The following is a 20,825-nucleotide window of genomic DNA, read 5'->3' on the forward strand; positions in this document are numbered from 1 at the left end:
AAAATAGTTAATATAGGTTCTTAAATTAAGAAATTGGTAACATTTCCAGGACTACAAATGTGTTTGCAGCTCTTCAAGAGCACACCTGACCCCTAGTGACTGAGGAAGGAAACATGAAAGATCAGAAGAATGAAAAGGGTTAAGAAATAGAGTTCGTAATAAAATGGTGCTTACTGTTTACTCTTACTTCAGAAGTGGAAAACACTTTTCTCTCGTGAACTGATGAAAGGATGCTTTCATGCCCATGGCTGCCGCTGAGGAATATCTGAAGGAAGCTTCTGAGGGGAATGAAAATGTTGCTGCTCCCGGGAATCAATGGAGTGTCGACATTTCAGATGGGCTATATATGATTTTCAAATGGTTTTGAGCAGAGAGAGCGCTCATGACTATAGATGTCAACTCCTGTGGGTGGGACGGGAGAGTGGTGTTGGCCCCTAAGAACTGTGTGAATCTCACCTCATACCTAGTCTTTCCCAGGCAATCTGAGTTGTGCCCCAGAGTTCTGGGGAGTCTAGGTGAAGAAATTCCTGTGTCAGGACTTGCTTAGACTTCTGCTGGTATCCACAGAGTGGACAGTACATGGCGCCTGTGTAAATCGCCTTTTTTTTGTATCAATGACCTCTGACAATGGGAAGTGAAATCTAGTTCAATTTGGAATTATATACATATTGTTTCAGATGAGCATTTCTCCTTATTTGTCTTTTCTTTTTAGATAAAGAAGAAGCAGCAAGATGTGGTTAGATTTCTGGAAGCCAACAAGATAGAGTTTGAGGAGGTGGATATCACAATGTCAGAAGAACAGAGGCAGTGGATGTACAAAAACGTGCCCCCAGAAAAGAAGCCCGCCCAGGGCAACCCTCTGCCACCTCAGATATTTAATGGTGACCGATACTGTGGAGTAAGTAGCTAGATTGTTATTACTCTATTTCTTTGCAATACTCAAATCACAAAGTCACCTAGAGTACAGTTGGTTTTTTTCAGTTAGGACTGTAACCTCTTCATACGGTGCCTGTTCAGGTCCACTAGTCTAATGGAGGGTGAAGTTGAGGAAGGGCAATGAGTCCAAGATCACAGACAGTGTGTGTGAGTCCGAGTGCATGTGTGTCTGCGAATTTTCTTGTCTCTGTTTGCTTTAGAAAAGGGAATGGAAGGGAAGCTGTGTGCATGATTTCGTTGTGTACTAAATTTTAAAGCATATTTTTTATTAATACATTTTGGGGGGCAGACTCGGAGGAGTAATTATTCTTGAGTGTTTTTCCTTTTACAGTATAAAAAAAAGCCAGATGGATCATTATGAACATGTAAAATACATTAGGTGCCTTCCTGCTATATGTAGCATATGAAGTCCCCTTTGTCTAATTATCTGTTTCCCTTCTTACTCTTAATCAAGAAGTTTCTTTTCAAGAAGTTTCTTTTTTTAAATTGATTTTAGAGAGAGAGGAAGAGAGAGGGAGAAGGAGATAGAAACATCAAACCCAGGCATGTGCCCTGACCAGGGAATCCAGCCATTGGTGCATGGGTTGATGCTCAACCACTGAGCCACACAGGCTGGGCTCAAGAAGTTTCTTTCTCATGAATAATTAGAATTTGCCTTTTGCCAGAGCTCTAAGTATATAAGTCAGTGTTTATTTGGAACCTATATTCCAGTGCTTTAGGATTGCCTGGAGAAGAGCAAGGGGCTAAGCTACAGTGCTCAGGTGCTTGAGGTGAAATGAATAGCTAGGTTGTCATTAGGGTGGAGAAAAAGGATAACAGAGTGTGTTTGATGGTTTGCAAGGAAACAGTTTCCTGTGTGCATACGTAAGAATGAGATATGAAAACATTAAGCCATAAATATTGTGCACAGAGTTCTTACATACATGTTAAGAGGAGACTCCTGAACATAGCACTAGAGATAGATTTGAGTTCTACTACTACTTTATGTTGGTTGTGACACCTTTTGAGAGTCACTTACCTCTTTAGGCCTAAATTTCCTCATCTGTAAGCAAGGGATGATATTATATGCCTTCATAGGATATTTATGACTGTTTCTAAAATATTTAATAAGAATAAAGGTTATTGTTTTGTGGGATTTTTTTAAATATCATGATCTCATATTTTATTAGGGAAGAATGTGGTAACCAAGGGTACATCCCATTCACAATTACTGAGTCTAGAAAATGTACTCTTATGCCTGCAGACCAAAATAAGGTAACAGTTGAAAATGTGTGGGAACTATAGTTTCAAAATAAAGTAAAGCTATTAGTCAAATAGTGCTAGAATGCTTAAAACAAAGATCTAGTGATTTTCTGTTTCTCAGACTTTGAAGGTATGAAAATGCCATTATTCTGGGCTTGTAGTTGAGTGCTAGTTTGGCTGGGTATAGATTTCTAGGTTGGGAAGAATTTTGATGGTTTTGCTTCAATATCATTGTTTCCAGTTCTTCAATTGAGCTGTCTAATGCCAGTTTCCTTGAACTAGTGTATGTTTTTGTCAGTTTCTTCTATGCAAGTTTTTTAAGATCTCTTTCTTATATATATGAGATTCCTAAAATTTTTTGGTGAATTATTATAATACTAGAGGCCTGGTGCACGAAATTCATGCACAGGTAGGATCCCTAGGCCTGGCCGGTGATCAGGGCCGATTGGGGCCTTCCTCCCCCTGGCTGCCAGCCGGGGCCTTCCTTCATTCCGCGCCACCCCCTGGTGGTCTGTGCACATCATAGTGAGCGGTCAAACTCCTGGTCGGTCAAACTCCCAAGGGGACAATGTGCATATTAGCTTTTTATTATATAGGATAAGCTAGCATTAATCACTGAGATAAGTGCTCAGTAGATTCTTATATCTAAGAATTATATAATTGAGTCATTAAATATGTCATTGCTCTTTCTCTAATTAACTAGGACTCTGCTTATTACACCCCTCCCCATTCCAGCAAACCTGTGCCTCATTATTGCTATTACTAGAGGCCTGGTGCACAACATTTGTGCAATGGTGGGGGCCCTCAGCCCGGCCTGCACCCGCTCCAATCTGGGACCCTTCGGACATCCCTCTCACAATCTGGGACCACTAGCTCATAACCGCTAGCCTTCCTGCCTGCCTGATCACCCCCTAACCCCTCTGCCTGCCTGCCTGATTGCCCCTAACTGCCTCTGCCTGCCGGCCTGATTGCCCCTAACTTGCCCTCCTGCCAGCCTGATCGACCCTAACTTGCTCCCCTACTCGGCCCCTGGCCTAAGCCGCAGTCTGGCCTCCCTCTGCAGGAGGCAACCTGGTGGATCAGGGGAAGGCACCGCCCCCATTACCCTGCTGCTGCTGCCACTGCCAGGCTGAGCCTGGGCCCTTCACAGCCACTGCAGCTTTGTCTGGAAGTACGTCCAGAAGGTCGTCTAGAAGATATCTGCTCTAATTAGCATATTACCCCTTTATTAGTATAGATGACATTTATCTCATAGAATTTTTTTTCTTCACATCTTTGCCTTTAATTGGTTTCTGAGTTCCTTGTGCTTACTCTCTGTAGGCTCCATGGCATGTTTATCTTTGTATCTGGTACCCATCAGAATGCTAGGAACATAGGCCGCATTTAAAAAAAAAAATTGGTTCTGTGAATGGGTGAATAGTTCCACAGATGTTTTCAGCTTAGCAGGGAACTACCCCATTCTGTTGGGTCTTACCTTGTCAAGGTTCTGAGCATTTGTATTCTCATTTTATTAATAAAAGTCAAAGCCAAATGTCTCAAAAACAAGCTTATTAAAACTTCTAAATTTTGCCATGACATCTATTTCAGAGCTCTATTAGAAGCTCACATATCCCACAGGTAGAATTTCCTTAGGAAACTTTTTATCTGAATTAGAAAATCTGTATTCCAAGGCCTCCCATCTATAAAATCACTTATCAAGGAGAATCTTCTCCTTTAGATATTTTACTGTAAATAATCGTATCTGGCATCCTCCCAGCTACTAGGAAAGGAAAAGTTGGGTGTTGGGGAAGGGGTGATATAAAGTCTTCTTTATCACTGATTGCTGATCAGGTATATGCCCCAAAGCATAACATTTTAGATAATTCTCTGCAGTTTTATCTCTTCTATATAACCCCCATTTTTATTCTTCTGTCTATAAATGTTTAATCTCCCATTTTCACCTTACTGAGATGTTTGCTTCAATATTCTACAGTGATGAGTCAGTCCCTGGGACATATTTTTCATAAAAACGACTTGTGCTGTGAATATTGAAAACCTTCAACCAGACAGTTTCAGGATGCCCCAATTGCATGTTTAGCACTCTATTTTAACTACTATCCAAACTGCAGTTTTCTTTCTTTCTTTCTTCCTTTCCTTTCCTTTCCTTTCCTTTTCTTTTCTTTTCTTTTCTTTTCTTTTCTTTTCTTTTCTTTTCTTTCTTTCTCTCTCTCTCTCTCTCTCTCTCTCTCTCTCTCTCTCTCTCTCTCTCTCTCTCATTTTTATTGATTTCAGAGAGAGGAAGGGAGAGGGAGTGAGAGATAGAAGCATCATTGATCGGCTGCCTCCTGCATGTCCCCTAATGGGGATCAGGCCCCAAACCCCAGCATGTACCCTGACCAAGAATTGAACCGTGATCTCCTGGTTCATGGGTCGAAGCTCAACACTGACAACACTGGCCGGACAAACTGGCAGTTTTATTTTTGTTAAAATTTTTTTCTCTTTCTGAGCCTATGTAGATAAAATTAATGAAAAGAAAACAAAACCGTTAAGGCCATGTTAATATCAACGTTAAGACAATAAAGCCTGTTGACAGGAAGGGTCACAGCAAGGAGTTAGTTTTCCTCTGTCCTTTATATGTGCCCTCCCCCAGATTCCCTTTTACAAGGTTCTTAAGTTATTACCACGCTGTTTCATACACTAATGTATATATTCCTTGACTTTAACTGTAGACAGTGTTTACTTTTTTTTTTGAAAGATGGAGATTTCCGTTCTTATAACTTCTCTTATTTCTCCTCCTTTTTGATTTAAACACACACTTTAGCATTGCTAAAATTTATAACAGTCCAATTCTCTTCTGCAGCTATAGTAACTATTATAATATGTAAACATAGATTATATTTATATTGTTTTAAATATAGAAATACTATTCTCTACAGAACTGTTTAGTTCTGTGAGCAGTCACAGAGGGCAGTATATAATCCTGTTTTACTAACCCCTGTGGTATAAAAGGGAGTGACAAAAATGTCAATATCCAAGAGAGTCTCTTAGCCTTTTCACTTACTCCGCGGGGGTAGTTATTAAAATTTTATTGCTGGTTCCTTTTCCTATGTTTAACACAAAAATATTTTCCATCCAATTTCAATTGGTGCTTGGGTGCATGTTTTTGCTTGCCTTGCCATCTTGTACTAGTAGGTTGGAAACGTTTAACATGAATTAGGAATTTAAAATCCTCAGTTTTGGGCTTACTCATATTTTTAGTATTTGGCATAAAAATTGCTGAATGAAGCTGTTTTAGACAACTGCATCTTACATATCCATCCAGGATTGGAACTGCCAACTGTTTTTTTCCTTCTCTACCAAGATTTCATAAAATAGAATATAGTACTGTCTTCAACCACTAAGTCAAGAATTCTGCTCAGAGGATACCCTCAGGCTTAACTGAAAGGAGGAGGCGCTTGGCCCAATTTAAACAGCAGCAGTAACTCTTATCATCTTAAAATGAATATTTTAAAAAGATTTTCATCTTTTGGAGAAACTCAGTTTGCTTTGGCTCATTTAGAATTGATTGCTGCCACCATTTCCTTGTAGGCCACGGGTTGTTTTGTTCCCTGCAGCCTCCTGTTTGGATATGCCCTCGGCATGTGGAAATAATGTGGGTCTGTCCACTAATTGTCATTGGCTTAGCGTGGGAAGCTGCACCACTTCTCAGAGTGGCTGTTTGGGTTCTCCCCACTGCTCTCTTAGGGAACGCCAAAAGGGCAAAGAACTTTAAGGTCTTTGTCTCAAATGCTTGTCTAGTCCATAATAGTCTAACCGTAGTGGCTTATGTCCTTAAAGAAGCTCTCAGGAAGAATGAGACCATTGTGAACTCTACCTGTTTAGATTTTATCATGCACTTATAAATGTCTCTAACATTGGTTTTCACTTGAGCACAAACAGAAGTATAGGTAATGGAAGTTATTTTTTTTTCTTCTTAACAGCCATTTAGCTTGTTTCATTCTTAAAATTGCAGCATTCAGATAACTATTCCATTAATAATTGTACTCAGTTAGGCTGATATCTATATAGTCCAGAAATATTTCTTTTCATAAGCAGTCGACACTGCAGACAAAGGGTATTTCTCATCCTTTTTCTTTAATGTAATAAAAATGTACCAGCTTCTGAAACTAGGCAGTTTTATCCTGAATATGCTTTGTATGTTTGTACCTTTCTACAAAGGTTCTGTTAACTGATCATTAACAGAGGTTGATTGTCCTAAAATGTGTCATTGCAGACATTTATTTACAAACACTTCTGAGTGTCTGACTATAAGGAATTCAGCAAGCCTATTTAGCAACTTGAGAGTGAGTTTTTACAAATGGTGATTTTAACATTTGCAGTATAAGCCGTATAAGCCGTAATATATTTTTTAAAATATAAACCTGATAGGTGAAATGAATTTGATAATAAGCAGATCTTTCTCTTTTATTGGGGAATTCCTAAGGCCATAATAACTTATACTAATAATCAGTAAGATGTGATTTTAAATTTTCTAATGCTATTTAACTCTGAAATTATTTCACATCATGCTGTTTATTATATCTGGAAGGAGGTATTAACTATTCAAAAATCCTAGATTTTAAATTATCAATCACATACTCTTTGCCTAAACATGACAAGGAAAGTAATTTAACTTTTTACACTTTGAGATCCATCAGACCACTCAAAAGCTTTTGAATGTCAGAAAGTAAATTGTGTACATAATTCTTTAAAACCTGTAATTAATAGAGTAGAAATAGTATTTATTCAAATCATGTTACCATGTAGCATGAGATTATCTAAAACATGGCACATCAGACATTAATTAGCAGATAGCTAATTCATCCACTTGACAAGTATTATTGGTAACCTAGTGTGTTAGGTACTTTTCTAACATTGACGTTTAAAAATTATTTCATTAAATTATTCTGCTTTTAAAGTTAATTACCAAATTTTACATTTGTCACTTGGAAGGAGTTAATTACCTTAAGTGACAATTTCTAAACTCTTGGGAGGATCCAATTCAGTATTAAGGTAAGAAGCCCGCCCCCTAGCTATAGTTATGTAGTAGTGCGTTAAAAGTTCTTAAAATAAAAATAATACTTACAATATTAATGACAGAGATACAGTTAAAGAGGATTATTTAAAAATCTAAATGAGAAATGTTGCCCTTCTGAGATTTCTAAATTGAAATTTCTAAATACTTTTTTTGGTAACTAAAATTTATAGTTTTGTAGAGAATAGTTTTTTTTTAATTTATTAATTTTTTACAGAGAGGAAGGGAGAGGGATAGAGAGTTAGAAACATCGATCATCTGCCTCCTGCACACTCCCCACTGGGGATGTGCCCGCAACTAAGGTTCATGCCCTTGACTGGAATCGAACCTGGGACCCTTGAGTCCGCAGGCCGATGCTCTATCCACTGAGCCAAACCGGCCAGGGCGAGAATAGTTTTGATTGAATGTTAAATGGATTCTTTATAAAGTTACATATTTTCTCTACATGTATAGATTTTACATGTCCTGTTTTATGTATGAAGAGTGTTTTGTGAGAGTTGACCTTATTTCCAGTTTTATGATTTGAAGAACTGTAACTATTTTTAAATTAAGATTTTTAACATAAACAATGAAACCTGAATTATACACATTTTCATGGTAACTTGCCTTTTGATCTGTTGCACGCAAGATATTTTCATGTTAGCATTTCAGTCTTTTAAAGTAAAATTCATACTACATTTATAGAGATTGAGTCAGGCATTGTTTCTCATTTTTTATTTCTTACATTATTCGTTTTTTCATTCCTGCATTTCACACTGACCATCAGAGATTATTAATCAAGTAGAAGGGTAAAAAGGCCTTTCAAAATTCAAAACAGGGATAGCATTTTGACGACTGAGTCACTAGTCCTAATGTTTTCTCTCCCACTATTTTCTCTTCCTTTTCCTGTTCAGTTAAATCAGAGAGAGGCAAAATTTTCAAATAGGTATCTTTAGTAACCAGAATATTTGGGTGACTTTACCCCTAGACACAACTAACAGCCCATTTAAGAGCAACTCCGCTGAATGCTCCATCATTTCATAGAATCATGAGGCTTTAAGGGATTTCGCTAGTATCTGATGCAGAAAGGAGGTAATAGTGTGAGGAGGTTAAATGAGTTGATCAAGATCATATAACTCCGGAGACTGCAGGACACCACAGATATAGTTCCCTGAGCATATATACCATTCAGAATCTGTGAACTAGATAGTTGTTGGTACATGGTAATACAAGACCCCTCTTCTCCTCAGTCTTGACTAAGTCAGGGCCACATACTGCCTTTTAAGCCATGTTAAGAATTTTAATCTGTATTGTAAGGATACTGAGAAGCTTTGAGGGAAAGAATTTAAGAAGAGGGCAATATGATCATCATCTCATTTTTAAAAGAGCAGTCTATCTTCACCTGAGAATGATGGGGTAGAAATAGGTTATATTGGAGAAGGGTTGATAAATTGAGGTGCTACTGCAGAAATCTAGCTTCAATTAGGGCGATGAAATGGATGTGGAAATGGAGAGGTTAAAGGAACATGTAAGATAGTTGTTAGCTGAGGAAAGGGAGGAGTCCTGTGGTACCTTGATTTCTGATGTGGTAGAGCCCATTAGATGACGGTGCCATTTTCTTAGAGGCCCATCTTGTGGTGTGCCAGGAAGATCATGAATTGTGATGTAAATCCCTTATGTTTAAGAGTCTGTGAAGAGTTAGTTATTATATAGAACCAGAACTGAGAGGAGAAATCAGAGCTAAAGATGTGACTTTAATTAGGGCCATGGCTCTAAATGATATTCTCTAGGGAAAGAATTTAGACTGAATAGTGGCCGAATATGGTAGGGGGAGGAACAAATACTAGTACACCAGTTTTTGTATGGTGGATATCTAAAAGGATGAGATAAATCTGGCTGTAGTTTAGCCGTCTCCCTCTTGTTCCCACATTAAATATGCAATAAATGATCAGCTAGAGAATATACAGGGTGTCCCCAAAACATGTATACACACTTTAACAACTGATAGCTCAATTGATGTTCTTTCTTTTCAGCCAGACTAGGCTTTGAACAAAGGAAATTCATCCTACTGGAAGTTTGAAAACACAGTTCAAATACAAACACTGCCTTTATAATTATTCAAAGGGTGTCTCCCCAAAAAAGTATACTCACTTCAACAACTGATAACTCACTTAATTTTCACTCCTTTTCAGGTTTATCTAATTTGAAGTAATGGATGAAGCTAGGCTAAGCTTTGAACAAAGAAAATTTATCCACTAGACTTTTTTATGGGGATACATAATAAATAAAGCTTATGGTACAAAACCAGCAACAGTTGACAGATTGAGGGCACACAAATACTGAATGAAATGATTCTTGATGTTTGTGATTCCATTGCTTCGAATTATCAGCAGTGCCTGGACCAGAAGGTCATGAGTTTGAAAACAGGCGTTGACAAAAAAGTTATTAATTTCTGTAGAAGTGTGTATATATTTTTGGGGGACACCCTATATATATTGAACAGGATTATTTCCTGAACTCAGTGAAGTGTCACTCAACTGTTTGGAAATATCTTTGTTATAAAGAATATTTGTAACATTTTCAGTTAATGGTATGTTGCCTAAATTCCACATCAAATGTAGACTTGCATTATTTGTGACATAGTTTTCTTATAAAAATTGTAAAATTTTTCATAAAATTCTACAAAATCTGTAATTCTGTAGTCACTGCTCCGCTAATAATCTTCACTTGGGTATCTTGTATAATTTCTCAAACTTCACATTTTGAAACTCAACTCCAACCTCACCCTGCTGAAACATTTGTACAAGAGAGTCTCTACATGGAGTCAAATAATTCAGATTTTCCATCAACTGAGGCATGCTTTGCAAGAAGCAGATCTCCACAAGTCAACTCTCATTTAGATTCCTAGATAGGTTTCAACAGTATCTGTGATGCCACTTGTTCAGCATAGCAGTGGATCATTCATTAGCGTTCAGTGACTCATTTACAGAGTGCCCCACACTTGGTTCCCTCTTGGGTAAGAAGCTTCATAGAGTACAAAAAACATGTTACAACATCAATGGAATTGGGCCCAAATCTCAGCTCATGTATTAGCTGTCAAACTTGGGCAACATTTTTTTTTCTTTCTCTGAGCCAGTCTCCAACCTGGTGGGCCGATGATGGATTGATCGTAAGGCGCCTCCCACAAAGGGAATGCCTAAAAATGATTCTGATCCTTGTCTGCTTACAGTATTTACTCTCAGGGTAGTTATCAAAAGGGACTTCTACCAAATTTTAAAACTGCTTTATATCAACTTAGAAACTGTGTAGTATTACATATGAAAACTTTTGAAAAGAATCAATTGAAGAACTTATTGACCAGAATTCCTTAATGGTTTCTTTTGTGAAAGTAGGAAGAGAAAAATGATTCTGCTTCTGAGGCAAAGGTAAATGTCATAGAGAATATAGTTTTCTCTAGTTTTTATTTGATCTTTTTATTCTCTCTGAAGACACATTCTTTAAGAATGTGGACTTCAAAGGCAGAATAGAAGCGCTCACATTGACACATGGAGACCTTTACTAGTACAGGTTTCTGTTCACCCGGTGATATATTTTTTAAAAGCCCTAGATAACAGCCTATCAATAGTAGAATTGGGAGGCAGCCTTCCATATTGAAGTGCTAGAATAAAATCTGAGGTCACAGTGGTTTCACACAAATAAATGTTAGTTTGGCCCACAAAGGAAAGGAAGTGTGTTCCAATTTCATTTCTGTTGTCATTGTTTTATGTTTTAATCCTGTCACAGGCTTTGGATTAAAAACTTGTTACATTTATCATCATACTCAAAGAAATTTTTAGGCTTAAGCAGGACAAATTAGTAGATTTATATAGCTCTTCCCTGACCTGGATGGAGCAATGGTACGTTTTTTATTTTCATGAAGAATTTGTGTGCCTGGCTGGGCTGGTGTGGCTCAGCAGTTGAGCATCGATCCAGGAATCAAGAGGTCACTGGTTAGATTCCCAATTCCCAATCAGGGCACATGCCTGGGTTGTAGACTTGATCCCCAGCAGAGGGAGTGCAGGAGACAGCTGATCAATGATGTTTTTCTCTCATCTGTGTTTCTATCCCTTTCCATTCCTCTTTCTCTAAAAATCAATAAAGGAAAAAAATTATTTTTAATTGCAAAGAATTTGTCAAGCCCTGGCCAGTGTGGCTTAGTTGGTCAGTTGATCATTTTCCTGTGCACTGAAAGGTCACCAGTTCAATGCCAGTCAGGGCACATGTCCAGGTTGTGGGCTCAATCCCCAGTCAGCAGCTAATTGATGTTTTTCTATCTCTCCCTTCCTTTCTCTCTAAAATAAATAAAAACATTTAAAAAAAAAAAAAGGGAAGAAAGCAGTCTCTCTAAAAAAAATTTGCCCAAAGCACCAAATACAAAGATAATTGTTTGCTTTTGTTTATTTTCTCTCCCCCCCCCCCTTTTTTTTTCTAGGATTATGACAGTTTCTTTGAATCAAAGGAAAGCAACACAGTCTTTTCATTCTTAGGCCTGAAATCACGGTTGGCATCAAAGGTAGGTACATCTTTGCATTTTAAAATTTGTTTTTCTTCAGTTGTTCTTAATTGTTCTCAATTGAAGTTAAACGTGTTAGAGGAATGCATATATACCCTAAATATGCATAATTAGAGAGTGCCCAGTGTAAAAACACAAAAAGAAGCCTAGTATTTTTTTTTCATTTCAGTGTTCAATTGCTTCTGTATATTAGTTTGTTTTTTATTTATAACTTAATTTATTTATAATTTATTTCCCCTTCTTCCAAGAAGAATTTGATAGCAAAAAGTAGTAGGTACTTTCTATTTTAAAGTGCAAGCTTACAATACTTTGTTTTTTTAAATTGTAGCATCAAAGCCATATTTTTAAGGTCTTTTGCATGTTTAATTCATTTAATTTAAAAGAGAGATGGTCTGCATTAACAAGTAGTCAACCTTGAAAAAACCCTACAATTCTTAAACTAATCAAAATGTTTTCAAAGCTGCTTTATTGTGTCATAAGTCTTTTAGAGAACAAACGGCTCAAGGTTTTTAATATTTAGGTGTAGAAATGATGTATATTACCACAACTTTGTGAAGCACATGGGTTCACTTTCAAAATAAAAAATAGCATTTCCTCATTAAATAAGGTGATATTTTTATTATTTCCCCTTTTAAAGACAATGTTTTTTAATTTTATTTTATTGATATTTAGAGAGAGGGAGAGAGAGAAGAAAGGGAAACACTGACATCAGAGAGAAACATCAATCCATTGCCTCCCATACAAGGCCTGACCAGGGATTGAACCTGCAACCTGGATATGTGCCCTGACAGAGAATTGAACCCACAGCCTTTTTGTATGGGATGATGTTCCAATGAACTGAGCCACACTAGCCAGGGTGACACTGGTTTTATTCTGATTATGAAAGTAGCTTAGGCTCGTTTAGAAAAATTGGGAACATACAAAAATGTGTTGGATAGAAAATAAAAATCAACTGTTAGCCCACCACCTAGAGATAACCACATTAACATTTTGGTGTATTTCCTTGAAATCTTTATATACCCAGCAATTGAAGTTTTTACTGTATTTCAATGAGACTGAGTTCTAAAGTGTCATTTTTAACACTGAATTGAAATAGAAGTGCATTATTGGCAACTTTGATGTCTGTAAGTAATAGGTCTTTTGAAGCTGCCTAGGATTGCACCATTTCTGGAACACCTGTGGGAGGAAGGCAGCGACTATCAATAATATAAATTATACACCAGCACTTGTAGTTTATAGCTGATGGGAAATCTTCTTTTGTTTTTGCATCAGTAAGTCCACAGATGGTAGTGGGTGGTTTCCATGCGCATATTTTAAACAGGCAAAACCCACACGTATAATATTAAAAGGTTCTTAAGACTATTTTTATAAAGGTGGAACACTGGAATACTTGTTAGAAAAACTAGTATTTTATAACCTGTTTTATCCAAAGGTTATTAAACAATCCAGATGTATCTTCAAAGAACTGGAAAATAGGGTGGGAGTGATCTAATGGATGCATAAATCCAATGGGCATCACTGTCCATGCAAAAGCCTTTTTTTAAAAAATACCGTGTGCTTGCCTTCTTTGCTCTTATTTTCCCCGATGATTTCGATTCCTTAGGCACTCTTTAGGCTGACTGTTCTACTCTTTAAAAATATTTATTCTTCTCAGAAATTTCTCAAGAAACGTGTGATAAAAGAAGCATTCTCACATGACTTGCGGTCATAGTATTAAAGTTGGTCTTGAGGCCATTGACCTTTACTTGTTTTCAGCAGACCATTCCAAAGGCAGTGAGGGCTCGGGGCATCCCCACCCATTCAGCCCACCATGTTCAGGTGCCTGAGCAGGAGCACATGGAACCAGAGTGGAAAACCCATGGTGCAGAGTTTGGTATTTAGAGAGAGGGAGAAAGAAAAGAGAGGAAAACACTGATATAAGAGAGAAACATCTATCTGTTGCCTCTCATACAAGCCCTGACCAGGCATTGAACCTGCAACCTGGATATGTGCCCTGACAGAGAATTGAACCCACAACCTTTTTGGTGATGTTCCAATGAACTGAACCATACTGGCCAGGGTGACATGAACCATTTGGGGCCAGAAGGGTTTAAACGATTCATACTACATTCATCTTCATGGGAGAGAAGAAATAGGAGTATCTTTAAGAGCAGTTCAGCATTTCCCTCCTTTCTAGTTACTTATATTTTACCTTGGTGGTAATTCATTATACAGTCTATAAGGCCTGAGAGCATTCACAGGTGTCATGCAGTAAAAGATGGTAGCCCTCTTTTCTCATCTCCTTCCCTACCCTCTCTACAGTATACACACATAAAACACAGGCCTAGAAAGCCTGCCAGGGAATACAGAAAGGCACCATTAGCATCTGTAATTGCTCTTCCACAGTGAGGAGACAGAAGAGAGATATGGCAGGAAAAGAACATTGATGGCTCAACAGGCACAGGTGCAGCGGGCAGTTCTCAAAAGTAGACGAGGTGGGAGGCAGAGGAAGGTGGAGGTCCCGCAGTGGTGGCCTTTAGGATGTGTTTGTCTGCATAAGACTTTTAAAAGAATTTAAATGAGTTGTTAATATTTAAAATAACAGATTCCCACTCTTCTGGAGAAGTTGAAAGGCATGGAAACCCTGGGGAAACCCACTTTCTTCTCTGACCAGCGGGAGCCAGCAGTGTTTGGCCCATCAAGTTTGTTATTTTAATAGACTCACAGCAGGGACTGGAGAAGTTTCTGATTTCAGAGCTCCATGCCTTTCAGGGGGTGATAACAACTGGTAGACCCTGGGCACTGACCAACCAGAGCGGGAGCAGGGCGGAGGCCCTCCATGCCAGGTATCTGTTTGGTGGTTGAAGCACAGAGCCCTCCTGGGGATTGGGGCAGCAAGAGGCATGGCCATACAGCGCTGTTCTTCACTCTCCACAGGCCCCCGAGCGGGGGGAGCCACACACACCCTGCTCACCCAGGTGTGAATGGAACCTCTGAGAGGGGCCTCTATAGTTGTTGAAACATGGCTTTCTCTTCACTTTTATATTGGGCAGGTCAGGTGTGTGAGATTTAAATCTGGCCTCTTATCCTAAACCAGTGGTTCTCAACCTTGGCTGCACATTAGAATCACCTGGGAATCTTTTTAAAATCCTGATTTCTGGGCCTCATCCTCCAGAAATTCTGTTTCTTTGTTACTAATGTTGTGGCCCCACCCCATAATAAAGAAACAGAATTTCCAGAGGCTGAGGCCCAGAAATCAGGATTTTAAAAAAGATTCCCAGGTGATTCTAATGTGCAGCCAAGGTTGAGAACCACTGTTCAGGATTTGTTCTTATCAATCACGCAGGGGTGATTTATTGTGATTCCCAACTTCTTTGTTCCTGATATTTAAAATATTACTGTCAGGATGCATTTTGTTGTCAACACAGTGCAATGACTGACTGTTTTTAATTATTATTAATAAATAGGCAGAACCTTAGAGAAGACAAGTGGAAGATGATGGAGATGCATTTTGGAGCGCCCCCGGTACTCAGCGCACACCTGCTTACCTAATGCATCACTGTGACAAAAGCCACATGCATCATCAGTAACTTTGCTTGCATTTGGAAAAGGTGTTCTTGGAAGACATGGGTATAATGGGATTGCATGATCACTTTAAACCAAATCAGAACTGTGGTGGGTTTTTTCTTATTTTCAGAATTGCCTGCAGTTGCCTCACTCACCTGGAGGTACTATAACCTGTTACAGGTGTGCTTCCTTAATGACTGAAAGATAAGTGAGTGGCACCATCAGAGAGAAAATGTTGGATCTGTCCTAGGTTGTAGCTGATGCCACTATTGCTCAAGACCTTCTTCTCTTTAAGCTGCCTGGGTTGTATCCTTAAATTAGTCTGCCAGGATATAAGAGTCTTCTGATGAGAAAGAAAAAAAAAAGAAATGTTGGTTGACAAGGAATTAAGATTTTCGCTGCAAAATCACAAATGTCACTTTCAGTGCTTTGTAATAACACCTACAGAAAAAGTTGGATGTTCTAGGCTCCTTTTGGTAATGTAAACTCTTACCCCCATAAATCCTCTAAGCACCCACAGATGTTTCCAAAAATCACTGTTGCAACTATTGTGTGATCAGAATCAAATTACATGAGTGAAAATAATCGCTATTTTGGAAAATAGATGCTTCTTTATCTCTTGCAAGAGGAAATTTTCACCTAAATGCACGAAACTGTTTAAAAGTATATTTTAAGAGGTGCACTAATTAGATAGTAAATTTATAGGAAAAGTACTTGACTCATATCTGAAGGCATTTTCAGCTCTAGCAACTTACACATAAGTGCACATATATTTTTAAATGGAGCTACCCTGACTAACAGCTGCTTATTCTATTTTGTGAAGGGATTATATTTTTTTGAGTAAGGAAGATCTTGGTTAGATATACTTTGTGAACCCTTGATAAGGCATATTAAAAGATGCTAATATTGCTGCACAATTCTTTTTTTTCTGCCTTACTTTCCCTTGGTTCTTTAACTTTACTAGTTCATATTTCTGGCCAATGCACAGTCTCGGATTTTTCAGAGTAATGTACATACATGTTCTTATGCCATATATGAGCTCAGTGAGTTTCCAGAGCAGCATATATGAGAAAGGGGCTGCTGGGGATAAATCGGAATTGTACTTGGCATGCAAAATCTTTGGAGTGCATGCTGATAAACACTAAACATGTCTATTTTATTAGGGCAGAGGCTACTTTTTCACATCCTTGTTCCTGCTTACATTTTTTAGAGTTTTTAGTTGCCAAACATGAGAAGAGTCTTGAATAGGACGTTATTACCAGCAGGCTACCTAAAATATTCCGCTATTCTCAGCATCCTGATGCTGGACCTTCCGTTTAGATTCTGAGCAGGGCATTTATAAGAAATTGAAAGAACAGAAGAATTAAAGCCCTATCACATATGTTCTCTCACCCTCCAACTTGCTAAATGTGGACGTGTTGAATGCAAAAGCTAAAATCCTGGACAGATTTGTAGCCCAGCACTGCAATCAGAAGAAAAGCATGCCACAGATTTCTGCTGGACTGGAACACGTACACGACCCCCAGTTTCCTCTCCAAGAAAAGCTGTTGTGAAATCATGGGTATTACTGCTTAGTTGGCATTAAAGAAGATCTAGGCCAAATCCATTTGATAAATCCCAGGGACTATCCAGGATTTTTTTTTTTTTTAACTGGATATTGTGTTTGAGTATGTGAGTCTTCTGACAAGACTTAGAATTCCTTTTTAAGCTACAGCAATTAAAAACATTTTAATGTTGCAATGATCTAATTTATATTGTCACCTCTTGCCAGTGCGCACCCAAAACCAACTTGTTAAGATTGAGACTTTGTAAGTTAAATTCTGGGGTTACAGGTTCAGTACAATCATTGCCAGACAGGGAAAGCTACGTAGATTTGTCTTAAAATTTTGGAATTACTACGGCTACTGTAGGCCCAGTGCAGTTCCTCTAAACAGACGGATAGTAGTGCTAAATCACTGTCACAGTTACACACCGTCTACTCCTCGCCCTACCTTATTTTTTTCTTTTTGGGTCAGTGCAAAGAAATAAGAGACCAGCCTCGGCTGTACTTGTTTTGTGCGAGCTGGAAGCACACTGTGTGGCGTTAATGCGGCCCCGCAGCACCCAGGCTCTGCAAAGTACTGAGGGATTGCCCTGTGGAACCACACTGTCTTCAGAAAATATTGGGTCCTTACTTGTACTATTTTACCAGCTGAATTTCAAACATGTAATGGTTTACATGTTCCCTTCTTGAACTAGCTGCCTTTAGATTTAGATAATCACAGTCTTCAAAGCCTAGGAAAGAAATGGGTGGGGATTGCAGGCTTAGAGGTAATGTCAAGGGCATTTCAAGACAGGATTTTTATATCCTGTAGAAGGCTTGTTGGGACAAAGGAAATGTGCTGCCAGAAATCAGAGTATGCCATTTTAAAATTAGATACAATACACAGTGCCATCCTGCTAGGTGTATACGGTATATGCAGACCAGAAGGAAATTTTGTTGGGGAAAAATTTGTGTGTTGTTTTTTGTTTTTTTCCCCTCCAAATTCTGGTGTTCTCTTAAATATCAAAGAGCAGAAAAGGAAGATTTTTTTTCTCAGACTTTAATATATTTTAGATTTGTTTCTGTTTTATAGATTTATTCAACATTCCCACATAGATGTTTTTGTATTACATGGATTTATATGAACTAAACCTATTTTTTCCTGTTATTGAAAGGTACCAAAGTCTCTTTTTTGTTTGTTTGTTTTGGTTTTTTAAAATTTGATTTTGCTACAGAGGGTTTTGCTTTTCCTAGAAATGCTTTTCATTTAGCAGCTTTTCTTAAGTGTCAGGGCCACTTTGATCTGCATAATTGTTATTTTTAGATTTCAATTTGTATGCATTTGTCCCTAAAGGCATTGGTGAAATCTCAGATTTTATATTCAACATTAAAAAGAAATAAATTCCAGAAAACACATATTCTGAAAATTGAGTGTTTGTTCCCTTTCTTACACCTTTTCTAATGTTAGTTTCATGTTTGGTTGAAACCTTCCTGTTTATTTAGGATGCTGGGTTTCCACTCTCATCCATGAGCCCCATATCTGCAGATTAGTTATAAAAATGTAGACATATCGTTTGACCATTTGAGGAGATGCACATGCTGGGGTGTGTGTGTGTGTGTGTGTGTGTGTGTGTGTGTGTGTGTGTGTGTGATGGGAGGTGACCATCTAAGTCATCAGAATCATCTCAGACAGCAACTGGGACCAAGGATGGCGTTACATCACTTGGTCCCTTGGTTGGCTTAATAGAGGATTGGTTTCCTGAGTACACTGAAGCCCTGGCTGGTGGATTTGTTCCTCTGATTGGAGGTAGAAAACAAGTACAGTGTAGCTGCCACCTTTAATAGAGGGGCCCCCTTTGATGCAGCCACCTCTGAAAGCAGAAGAAAGCATTTCTGAAGGCAGTGTCTGAAGCTGATCTCATCACCAAACTATTTCAAACCTTAAACACCAAGACAGAGGGAGGGGAAAGGAGGAGATAATAGAGAACAGGCTGTAAGTTTGCAGAATGTGCTAAATCATGAAGCCAAATAAGCCACCCTCTTTGTAACCCTGACTTTCAAAGTTTTCCTAGTTCTTCTAGAAATGCAGGTCAGGTTAGTTTGGTCATCCTCTCGATCAGCAGGCGTGGAGGCCTCAGAATGTTACGGGTACTGTCTAAGCAGGGCAAGTCTCCACCCCCAAGGATGAGAGAAACAGAGGAAAGCTGCAGCGACAGCCCAGTGGTGAATGCAGAGTTGAGCTGAGGGAGTTGCACTCCAGGCAACGGGCATCATCTGAAACATGATGTATAATCCTTGCCTGTGTTTGTTACGGCCACTCCAATGTAAAATTATTTCGTACATGCAGTGGAACATAGATGCCTCCACACACACAGGAAATACACATGTACTCACTAAAATGTAAAGTGTAACAAAGAAACCCCTATATGCCTGTGACCAGCTATTGCCTTTCCTTTCAAGCACCGTGACTCTTCTCTGACCCTATCCTGTCCCAGTTTGATGGCAGAGGCCTTCTCCTGAACTCTGTGTTATCATAGTCTTTCTGTCCTTTATCATTTTACCTCCATGTATGTATCCTTAAGTAATAAATGAAATGAAATCCTTCTTTTCTCACTTCTTTTTTGATCATTGCAATTGAGCATTATCATTTTGAAACAAGTACCCTAGTTTGCTTCTTTCACTGTTACGTTTCATTTCATTGTAAGATTGTATCACAGTTTTTCTCTTCTGTTACTGGATTTGAACTTTTAATCAGAAAAAGGAAATGTTGTTATGAACATTTTTATGTGATTTCTGGTACACATACATTAGAGTGGATGTACACCTTGAATAGGATTGCTTTGTCATATAATACAGCACATCATCAACTTTAATAGATAAGGCCAAATTGTTTTTCAAAGCAATGGTATGAACTTACATTCCCACTGGTATACTAGAATTTCCAGTTATCTAGATCCTCACCAACTTTTGGGATCATCAAACTCAAATTTTTGCCAAGTTGAGTGCAAAATGGTATCTCATTGTGATTTTATTTTGCATATATTTGATTACTAGTAAGTTGAACATTTTTATTATGGGAATTCTTATTTCATCTTGGAGATCCCTCTTCCAAGTATTTCACCTTTTTCCTATTGTCTTACGTTGTTAAGTATTAATTTTTAAAGCTCTTTACACTTAAATCTCTTATCAGTTATACTTATTTAACTGTTAAAGAGAACCTAAATTCAGAGTAGAAAAATTTATGAAGCCATTTCCAGAAGTATGAAAAGCATATGAAACTTCATTCTATTTGGAGAAAATAAAGTTAAATGCATATATTGTGTGTTTAATTGTTTGCTAATTTTCAGCTTGTCAGCATTATCAGCCCGGAGATGTACTTTGGAAACCTCTCTACACTCCAGAAGTTTTTCTTCTTTGAAGCTATTTTAAGGCTCATCAATTCCAGTTATTCAGAAGGAAATGCATGTCATGATTTGGTTCTCTGCTCCAGAATTTCACCAGAAGGGAATCTTTATATAGACTGCCTGTTTACATACGCACATTTTCTTAGTATTTCAACACATAATAGGCTTACATCAGTAGGCCAAAATGATATTATAGGTAAAAGAACATTTTAAAAACCACTTGTTTAAGTCATAGGAAATTGTACTGGACCTAGACTCATCATTAAATAATCGTTAAGCAGAATAAGAAAGACCCGCATCATGTGAATATAAGCCAGTGAGTTGTGGCAGTAGCAGGTTTTCAGATTGGTAAACAGATTGGTTAGTATAAGAACAAGAAAATACAATGCAGTCTTATCTTCTGAGACTCCTGCTAAACAGAGGACAGCATTTTTAATAGACCAAAGACCCTGGCATTTGAAAGTATATCAACTAAAAATCTGGCACTGCTTATAATGAATTACACAAAGATGTAGACCTTTTTATATAAAACAGCACTCTACACTCAAAATATACATCATTTTTGGTTGTATAATAAGATTCACTGTAACC

The 20,825-nt window shown here is 38.1% G+C and overlaps 1 protein-coding gene across 2 annotated transcripts in view; it reads left to right on the forward strand.

The window, feature by feature from the left end:
• SH3BGRL2 (SH3 domain binding glutamate rich protein like 2) overlaps positions 1-18,253 on the forward strand; it is a 56,888-nt gene extending 38,635 nt beyond the window's left edge. For both annotated transcript variants that reach the window (XM_081095084.1, XM_081095085.1), the window contains exons 2-4: positions 713-898; positions 11,682-11,762; positions 15,209-18,253. In XM_081095084.1, the coding sequence (XP_080951210.1) occupies positions 713-898; positions 11,682-11,762; positions 15,209-15,220 (279 nt within the window). In that variant the 3' untranslated portion in view covers positions 15,221-18,253. The remainder of the gene's footprint in view (positions 1-712; positions 899-11,681; positions 11,763-15,208) is intronic.
• Positions 18,254-20,825: the final 2,572 nt, after the last annotated feature.

The sequence above is a fragment of the Myotis nattereri genome (assembly GCF_964212035.1).
Source record: "Myotis nattereri genome assembly, chromosome: 6".
In the NCBI taxonomy this organism is placed as follows: domain Eukaryota; kingdom Metazoa; phylum Chordata; class Mammalia; order Chiroptera; family Vespertilionidae; genus Myotis; species Myotis nattereri.